General features: G+C 48.0%; 1 protein-coding gene across 2 annotated transcripts in view; it reads right to left on the bottom strand.

Moving 5' to 3' along the window:
- The window catches only part of LOC103186589 (Kv channel-interacting protein 2), a 28,066-nt gene extending 18,535 nt beyond the window's left edge, over positions 1–9,531 (bottom strand). For both annotated transcript variants that reach the window (XM_042337048.1, XM_042337049.1), the window contains exon 1: positions 9,373–9,531. In XM_042337048.1, coding sequence (XP_042192982.1) covers positions 9,373–9,460 — 88 coding nt within the window. In that variant the 5' untranslated portion in view covers positions 9,461–9,531. The remainder of the gene's footprint in view (positions 1–9,372) is intronic.
- Between the last annotated feature and the right edge of the window lie 1,083 nt (positions 9,532–10,614).

Raw genomic sequence — 10,614 nt, forward strand, 5'->3', positions numbered from 1 at the left:
TCTCTCTCTCTCTTAATGTCTCTCTCCCTCCTGGTCTGTCTTGGTCTCTCTCTCACCCTTTGTTTCTATCAGTCTGTCTCGTTCTCTCTCTCTCTCCCTCTCTCGTTTGCTCACCACCTCTGACCTGACAAGTGACCAAAGCCGACGTTCTCACAAGTTATAGAATGGGATATTTTTCTCTTGCTCTTGCCCTCTCTCCGTCTCCCTCGGTTTTTAACTCTCAATCTCTCACTGTGCCCCCACCTCTCATTCCCTCTCCCTCTGTCCTGCTCGCTCTCTCCTCACCTCAATTTCTTGTTCCCCTTCTCTCTCTCTCTCTCTCTCCTTTGGGTTCTCTCTCTCTTTCTCTCTCCCCACCTCGCTCTCTCGTTCCCTCTCTCGACACACAGATTCCTCCTCACAAATCTCCGCTGGGTCGGATGCAGCAAATGACAGATGATGACAGTTGCCAAGGTAACGACAGACTCAGCCATGTTACAAACACCCATCGCTGGAGAGAGAGAATTTTTTTTAATTAAAAACCTTCCTGGTGTCTATCCTGAACTCACCCCTCACGGCTGTAAACCTGTGCGTCCGGGTCCCATGTCTGTGTTTACCAATGTTACACAGTGACCTCTCCACACTCCAGACAGACACCGACTGTCATTCACACTGTTTCTGTCGTACTGTTTCTGTAAACTCACCAAAGGTTGAACTTCACTTTAAAGCCAAGTGTCAGCCCCCACCCCCCCCCCCCCCCCCACCCCCCAGGTCAGGATGTCGGGGGTTCAACCCTCACATTGTGAACTGTGAACTCAGGGTCGAACCTGACACTCCAGCGTTGGAGGCTGCATTGTCAGCGATGCCAATCTTTAGATGAGACATTGAACTGAATCGGGTGGTCCTCGCTGGACAAGCAGCGGGAAAGCTCACCTGACAACGACATCAATGGCAGCTATGTGTGTTTTTAACTGGTTAGATTCCAGCAGATACCCCAACGCACACTCTGGGGTCCCCAAACCTTGGCTCTCGCCAACCTGCGGGATGCTCCCTCCAGGGAGAGCGTGCGAGAGAGAGAGTATTCTATTCCAGACACGAGGAGATTTCCATGTGTAGGTGGGATACGTGGAATTCTGTTTGGTTTGGAGACTCTTAAGCACAATGATGGGTTTCCGAGTGTCAGACACCCGGTTGACCAGAAAACAACATTCACTTATTTTCTAATTAATCTCATTGTGTAACGAGCTTTCAGACATGGCTTTTGAGTAAAGCTTAAATATAAACTGTTACTTTGGAGGTGGTCAGAGTGGACATGGACACTGTGTGGGACAGGCATGTACCATCACTATCACCTCCTGGCAGTGACCAACATCAGCTCCTAAACCTGCATTTTTTGGGGGGTCAGTCGTGTGTCTGAAACCCATCACTATTGCTTAAAAGTCTCCAAACCAAACTGAGTTCCATACATCCCACCTACACATGGCAATCCCAGAGACAGATTGTTGGAATGGAATGCGCTCTCTCCCTGGAGGGTGGCATCCTGCTGACCTAATTCTGGAAAGCATGAGGCACAGGTTGGCAAGAGCCAAGGCTTGGGGGGGTAACTGTTGGGAGTCTAACCAGCTAACACCATGTAGCTTACCATTAAGAGCACTGTGTGGTAAGCTTTCCCGATGCTTGTTCAAGTTGGACCACCCTACCCTTTATGGCTTTGACTGCGTGGCTCAGGGAACCTGACTGGAGACAGTCACAGACAGCTGCGGAGATTCCGTCGCCAGCAATGGCACATTGGAGCTGGTTCAACAACGAGGAGACCCAGTTTACCTGTTGGAGGCTTAAGCAAGCGGTGGTGATGGATTTCTGCACGTGCCGGACACCACTGCCTGACCCCAAACACAAATCCCTCAGAAGCTTCCGGACATTGCCTTTGATTGCTGTGTGAACTGCTGCTTTGGCAGTGGGTGGAGTGTGAATAAGATGGAGCAGCGCCGCCCCCTCCTGGCGGTGACCAGCAACTGCGGACCCCAAACGTGCTCTATTGCTCCCCCTGCGGGGGACGGACAGACCTGCTACTGCATCTCACACCTGTAACGTTGAACCATTGTGGAGGATTCTCGCCAACCGACACCTAATCCTCTCAGAAATCAGGTCAAGAAGGTTCGTGCCTCCAGGGACAGTGTGCGCAGAGGGGCTTCTTCTGATAATCTGAACAGTGGGTGGGAGGGGGGGGGGGGTGGGGGCTGCAATAATTCTGCAACTCTCCTGTGGTGCTGCTTCTATCAGGTTGGCTCAGTGGTAGCACTCTCTCCTCACCGTCAGAAGGTTGTGGGTTCAAGTCCCATCTAAGATGATGCTCCAATGCAGCACTGGGTGTGTGTTGCGTTGTCAGGAGGTGCTGTCCTTTGGAGACATTAAACCTCACTCCCCGTCTGCCTGTTCAGGTCAATGTTAAAGATCCTGTGCCACTATTCAGAAAAAGATGGTGTTCCTCTCTCCTGGTCTCCGGGCTGACAAGCCCCCAAGTAAAATTGCTCACTTGTTTCATGGGGTTTGTGGGACGTAACTGGCTGCCGAGTTTGCCTACAAATACACAGTTACTTCATTTCACCGCAAATCCTGTGAAGCGCTTTGAAATATCCTTCCGACGTGATAAGGTACTATATCAAATGTAAGGATTATTAGTATTATTCTCCAGTAGATGGAGCTCCCAACTCTCTGTAACCAGTGAAACACTAAACACAGGGTATGGGGCTGGTTTAGCTGCTGTGTATTGTACTGGAGCCACAGGACCAAAGGCAGAGAAACATAGTCACTGGTTTTAAGGAAGTTCGGAAAAGGGGAAACTGTTTAAAGAATCCCAGTGTTTTACAGCACAGAACAAGGCCATTCGGCCCACCCTCCCCTCCGTTTCAGGGTCAGCCCAGCTAAGCTCCAGCTCAGGAGGTTGTGGGGTCAAGCTCCATGTCAGGGACGTTGAGTTCACAGTCTCGGCTGACACTCCAGTGCAGTGCTGTGGGGAGCACAGCATTGTCGAGTCGCCATCCTTCAGATGAGACGTTAAACATTAAGCTGTATCCTGTTCAGGTGATTGGATTATTAAAGATCCCGTAACGCTCTGAAGATGCATTCCTCCAGACAGAGACTGCACATTCCACTCCCGACCTGAGCATTTCCAGGTGCCGGTGGTTTACATGATGTGAACTCGGAGTTTGGTTTCGATTCTCTTATGGTGTTGGGTTTCTGAATGTGTCGGACACCGGCCGAGCAAGAAACAAAAGTTATACCAAACGCCCGGTAGACACTATGCAGACACCGGCAGCACTGCAGGTCCCAAGGTCCTAACCAAAATACTTAATAATAATAATAATCGTTGCATTTGACATAGTGCCTTATCATGTCATTGAGACGTCTCAAAGCGCTTCACAGAAGCATCTCTGTAACAACGCTGACTTCATTTCTGATCAATGTGACATTGTAAATCCTCAGGAGGTTCTTTTACATGAGACACTTTATAAATAAAAATGACTATTATACTGTCCCTCTCGCTATTACATCCTGATCTCTCTCTTTCTCTCCCTCTCTCACCCTATCCCCAACATTCTGCACTCCTCTCTGCCCCATTCCTCTCTCTCTCTCTCTCTCTCTCTCTCACTCTCTGTGTAATGCCGAGACTCGGGCAGGGATTGAGGGAGAGAGACAGGGAGGCTGTATTGGACAGACACTAATGTAAAGCACTAACCAGCCTGGCTCCCCCACACGCTGGGGTCTTGGAACAAACAATAGATTAAATTAATTTGACAAAAGGGCAGTGAGCGACGCACACGACTCCTCTCCGGCGGCTCCCAGCCTCGGCTTTGATGAATTTTTCGAGAGCTGGGAACAGAACATGTCTCCTGTCAATCAACCCAAACACAGGTCAGAGACAGCGCAGCTCAGAGACACAGTAAAGATCCTCCTTCCCCACCGGTCTCCATATAACACAGTGTTACAGCCAGTCACACTCCGTGTGTTATTATATAATATACAGCTATAGCCAGTCACACAGTGTGTTATTATATAATATACAGCTATAGCCAGTCACACACCGTGTGTTATTATATAATATACAGCTATAGCCAGTCACACAGTGTGTTATTATATAATATACAGCTATAGCCAGTCACACAGTGTTATTATATAATATACAGCTATAGCCAGTCACACACAGTGTGTTATTATATAATATACAGCTATAGCCAGTCACACCATGTGTTATTATATAATATACAGCTATAGCCAGTCACACACGTGTGTTATTATATAATATACAGCTATAACCAGTCACACAGTGTGTTATTATATAATATACAGCTATAGCCAGTCACACACAGTGTGTTATTATATAATATACAGCTATAGCCAGTCACACAGTGTGTTATTATATAATATACAGCTATAGCCAGTCACACAGTGTGTTATTATATAATATACAGCTATAGCCAGTCACACAGTGTGTTATTATATAATATACAGCTATAGCCAGTCACACAGTGTGTTATTATATAATATACAGCTATAGCCAGTCACACACCGTGTGTTATTATATAATATACAGCTATAGCCAGTCACACAGTGGTATTATATAATATACAGCTATAGCCAGTCACACAGTGTGTTATTATATAATATACAGCTATAGCCAGTCACACACAGTGTGTTATTATATAATATACAGCTATAGCCAGTCACACAGTGTGTTATTATATAATATACAGCTATAGCCAGTCACACAGTGTGTTATTATATAATATACAGCTATAGCCAGTCACACACTGTGTTATTATATAATATACAGCTATAGCCAGTCACACAGTGTGTTATTATATAATATACAGCTATAGCCAGTCACACAGTGTGTTATTATATAATATACAGCTATAGCCAGTCACACACTGTGTTATTATATAATATACAGCTATAGCCAGTCACACAGTGTGTTATTATATAATATACAGCTATAGCCAGTCACACAGTGTGTTATTATATAATATACAGCTATAGCCAGTCACACACAGTGTGTTATTATATAATATACAGCTATAGCCAGTCACACACAGTGTGTTATTGTATAATATACAGCTATAGCCAGTCACACAGTATGTTATATACTATACAGCTATAGCCAGTCACACAGTGTGTTATTATATAATATACAGCTATAGCCAGTCACACACAGTGTGTTATTATATAATATACAGCTATAGCCAGTCACACACAGTGTGTTATTATATAATATACAGCTATAGCCAGTCACACACTGTGTTATTATATAATATACAGCCATAGCCAGACATGGGGTGGGGGAGTTAATAATAATCCTTGCGTTTGATATATAGAGCGTAATCATGTGTTCGGGACGTTTCAAAGCACTTCACAGGATATACTGTAAAGTGAATTGATTGTATATTTTGTGGGCGAAATGGTGATGAATGACAAAGAACAAAGTTTATATGTGAAGTGGAGAAAAACTGGAACAATTACACTCAGCTATAAAAGTACAATCATTTCAAACTGTGGTTTTCAGTTAAAGAACGTCAGAGAGAAAGAGTAATTACAGGGAATAAAGAGGTGTCATTAATCACACAGTGTATACAATTCATCTGCTTTCACATTAAATAGCATCAGACATGTGGGGAGAGACCGAGAGAGAGAAAGAGGGGCGGAGAGAGAGAGCGAGAGAGACCGAGCAAGAGAGAGCGAGGGAGAGAGAGACCAAGCGAGAGAGAGCCAGAGAGAGGGAGAAAGGGAGGGGAGGGTGAGAGACAGAGAGAGGGAGAAAGGGAGGGGAGGGTGAGAGACACAGAGAGGGAGAGAGGGAGGGGAGGGTGAGAGCCAGAGAGAGGGAGAGAGGGAGGGGAGGGTGAGAGACACAGAGAGGGAGAGAGGGAGGGGGTGGATGAGCTGTTATTTGGACTCGTGTTACAGAATGTTATATAATGTCCCATAGAAAGCATAACACCCTCGTGCACTCTCTCGCTCCACACTCTCTCGAATACCCGTGACCCGCTCAGCACCCAGAGACAATACGAGCTTTAATTAAACAGCAGCTCTGCTCAAACATCTAAACTGTAACAGTTTAATACCTTCACAACGTTTTATTGTTAAATAAATCTATTTCATTGATGGCTACACACTCCCACACCATCAGCAGCTTACACACAGTCTTCAGCAGAGCTGACCTGGGAGTGTGGACACACAGTGTAGAGGGAGTGTTACTGTCTCTAACCCTGACCTGGGAGTGTGGACACACAGTGTAGAGGAGCTTTACTGTGTCTCTAACCCTGACCTGGGAGTGTGGACACACAGTGTAGAGGGAGCGTTACTGTGTCTCTAACCCTGACCTGGGAGTGTGGACACACAGTGTAGAGGAGCTTTACTGTGTCTCTAACCCTGACCTGGGAGTGTGGACACACAGTGTAGAGGAGCTTTACTGTGTCTCTAACCCTGACCTGGGAGTGTGGACACACAGTGTAGAGGGAGCGTTACTGTGTCTCTAACCCTGACCTGGGAGTGTGGACACACAGTGTAGAGGAGCTTTACTGTGTCTCTAACCCTGACCTGGGAGTGTGGACACACAGTGTAGAGGGAGCGTTACTGTGTCTCTAACCCTGACCTGGGAGTGTGGACACACAGTGTAGAGGAGCGTTACTGTGTCTCTAACCCTGACCTGGGAGTGTGGACACACAGTGTAGAGGAGCGTTACTGTCTCTAACCCTGACCTGGGAGTGTGGACACACAGTGTAGAGGGAGCGTTACTGTGTCTCTAACCCTGACCTGGGAGTGTGGACACACAGTGTAGAGGAGCGTTACTGTGTCTCTAACCCTGACCTGGGAGTGTGGACACACAGTGTAGAGGGAGCGTTACTGTGTCTCTAACCCTGACCTGGGAGTGTGGACACACAGTGTAGAGGAGCGTTACTGTCTCTAACCCTGACCTGGGAGTGTGGACACACAGTGCAGAGGGAGCGTTACTGTGTCTCTAACCCTGACCTGGGAGTGTGGACACACAGTGTAGAGGAGCGTTACTGTGTCCCTAACCCTGACCTGGGAGTGTGGACACACAGTGTAGAGGAGCTTTACTGTGTCTCTAACCCTGACCTGGGAGTGTGGACACACAGTGTAGAGGGAGTGTTACTGTGTCTCTAACCCTGACCTGGGAGTGTGGACGCACAGTTTAACCAGAGCTTTTACTCTCTCTACTCTCATTGGAATTTAAAATGACATTGATGTACTGTCCAGGAAGTTGTCTTTAAAATAACTCTCCTCTTTTTAATATACACTGTAAATTCAAACTTGTGCATTCTGTATGACATTAGTGACATTCCCCGTCAGTCTAAAACAGCGCACAGAGGTAGTAAAAATAGCCATCCATTCGGCACATACAATGTGTTTGCTCACACATACATGTAACAACACACAATTAAACAATAATGTGGTCACTCAATTCACGACTGTTTGTGGGACGCTGCTGAGCATAATTGGGTGCTGCGTTTCGCCCACAAAATACATAGTCACTGCACCTTACAGTATATTCTATGAAGCACTTTGAGACGTTTCAATGACCTATATCAAATGCAAGGATTATGAAGATTGTTAGGTTGAGGACTATAGCGAAGCAAAGTCATATTAAACTTGGATTTCTTTTCTTTCACTTGATACAAAATATAGAATAAGTTCCCAAAATGTAGTTTGAGGGAAAGTGACTGGAGGAACAATAGGAGTTCCCAGGAATGTTGGACAGAGGATTATTTTGTCAGGGAATGTTACTACAAAGGAATACGTCTGATTTGCAATGCTACGGCTGCAGTTATGAAAGATTATAACATATAGTAGGTCAGAGACACACTGCACACCACACAGTATTCAGTGTTTCCCGGGAGGGTCTGTACAGAAATTATAGAAAGGTTTTGTTTTGGGGTCAGCCGGGTGTCTGACACACACGGAAACCCATCACCGAGCTCAGAGTCTCCAAACCAAGCAGAGAATTCCACACATCCCACCTGCACATGGAAATCCCAGAGATAGACTGTTGGAACGGATTACGCACTCTCTCTCTCTCTCTCTCTCTCTCTCCCTGGAGGGACACTTCCTGATTACCTAATTCCGGAAAGTATCAGGCGCAGGTTGGGGGGACCCCAGAGTGTGTGTTGGGGTAACCGTTGGGAGTCTAACCCACATAACTTGCCATTGAGAGAGAGGGCTGTCTGGCAGCTTTCCCGCTGCTTGTCCAGCGAGGACCCCCCTCCCCGTTAGTTAGGGCTTTGGCTGTGGGGTTACCAGGAGCTGAGGGGGAGGATTCCCGGCCCCCAGTGACCGGTCGGCCCTTCCCGGTCCTGCCCGTGAGCCGGGCTCACGCATAGAAAGGTGAACTGCAGTGACACTAAATGACATTATCTGTTGAGGTTTGCAGAACAGACGTTTTTTTTGATAACTAGGAATCGTGCAGTGGGGGAAAAGGGGAAAGGCTTTCACGGAAATAGCTCTATTTGAGCAAATAATCACTTCAGACACGTTCAGGTGCAATAGTATGTACAGGTTTGTTATGTGCGGACACCGAGTGTACAGTGTTAACCCGAACAGCCCTTTCTGGACACATGAGTTTTATGAACCCGGTTGTTAGTCGATTGGTGGATCGCTTTCCGGGAGTAATAATCCCTTCAAAAAAGATTGGGTCCCTCAATCCGCGGCTGTTTGTGGGGCAGACGCTGCCGCGTATCGCCCACAAAATACACAGTCACTACACTTTACCCTATTTTCTGTGAAGAGCTTTGAAACATCTCGAGGACGTGATAAGGAGCTGTTACACAACCTGCCCTGGGGGTAAGGGGGGGGGGGGGGGGGGACAACAACAACACCTTACACTCATACAGCGTTCTCCACACAGGGCAGCGTCTCGGAGCGCTCACCGGGGGAAATGCGAGGGGGAAATATCTGCCATCCATAACCCCCCCAACCCCCAACCCCACCCCCCAACCCCCCCCACCCCCCAACCCCCCCCACCCCCCCCCCCCCGTCAGCCCCTATTATAATGTATTGACTGCCGTGTCTCACCCACAAAATATACAGTCACTCCACTTTACAGTGTATCTGTGAAGCGCTTTGAGACGTCTCGAAGGCGCTGTTGTCCCAATGCAAAGATTATTGTTATATTATGATATTCATTTTGTACATTGATATCTTATTATATTGTACAATGATCGTTATTATAAACCAGAACAGCAACACCCGCCCCAGGAAAAGGCGCTCACACCCCGGAACACGGCCCCCGCACCGCACCGCCCCGCACCGCCCCGCACAGAGCACCGCACCGCACAGCGAACAGCGCAGCGAACAGCGCGGCGCTGCGGGTTTTACCTGATAACTGATCATAGCCGTTCATCGCTCTGCGCTCCGGGATCCGCGTCCCGCTCTCCCCCTTCATCATCATCATCATCATCATCATCCCGTCAGGATTCCCGGGACACCGAGTCCAGGCCCCGCCCACACCCCGAGCCCAGGCCCCGCCCACACCCCGAGCCCAGGCCCCGCCCACACCCCGAGCCCAGGCCCCGCCCACTCTCTGTGTCCCTCTCTGTGTCCCTCTCTATGTCTCTCTGTGTCCCTCTCTATCTCTGTCCCTCTCTGTGTCCCTCTCTATCTCTCTCTGTGTCTCTCTCTGTGTCCCTCTCTATCTCTCTCTGTGTCTCTCTCTGTGTCCCTCTCTATCTCTCTCTCTGTGTGTCTCTGTGTCCCTCTCTATCTCTCTCTCTCTGTCCCTCTCTGTGTCCCTCTATCTCTCTCTCTGTGTCTCTCTCTGTGTCTCTGTGTCCCTCTCTATCTCTCTCTCTCTGTGTCCCTCTCTATCTCTCTCTCTCTGTCCCTCTCTGTCCCTCTCTCTGTGTCTCTCTCACACACATACACTATGTCTGAATCACTCACAGACTCTCTCTCTCTCCTCTGTTTCTCTCACACGCGCTCTCTCTCTCTCTCTCTCTCAGATACACTCTTTAAATGCCTTTCTCTATCACACTCCCTCTCTCACTATCTCCTGGTGTCTGTCTCTCTCTCTCTGTCTGTCTGTCCCACTGTGTGTCTGTCCTTCTCTCGCAGTCTCTCTGTACCTGTCTCTCTCTCTCTCTGTGTCTCTCTCTCTCTACCCCCTCTCTCACTCCCCCCCTCTGTGTGGCTGTCACCATCACTCAGTCTGGCTGTTGTTCCTGTGATCACAGCTGATCTCCTGCAGGTTGTTTCCTGCCTTTTATTTTCTGTGGACATTTTCCTCCCAGTAATTCTGAGCTTTTCCTCTCCAAACCTCCACTGTCCCCCTCTCCCTGAGCTGCTGTCCCCCTCTCCCTGAGCTGCTGTCCCGCTCTCACTGTCTGTGTCTGTCTTTCTCTCTCTGTCACACACACAGTTTCTGACTGAGTGGATAGTTCTGGTTCATTTTTCGCACCGCAACATCCAGAACTATGTTCTATATCCAGATCTTCCAATGTCTCTCTCTTTGTCTCTCCCTCTCGCACACACACCAGACAAATACAGACAGACAGAGGAGAGTGTGTGTGTGTGTGGGGGGGGGGGGGGGGGTCAGAAGGTGGTGGGTTTAAGCCCCAACAT

The sequence above is a fragment of the Callorhinchus milii genome, unplaced genomic scaffold (assembly GCF_018977255.1).
Source record: "Callorhinchus milii isolate IMCB2004 unplaced genomic scaffold, IMCB_Cmil_1.0 Scaffold7, whole genome shotgun sequence".
NCBI classification, from domain to species: Eukaryota; Metazoa; Chordata; class Chondrichthyes; order Chimaeriformes; family Callorhinchidae; genus Callorhinchus; species Callorhinchus milii.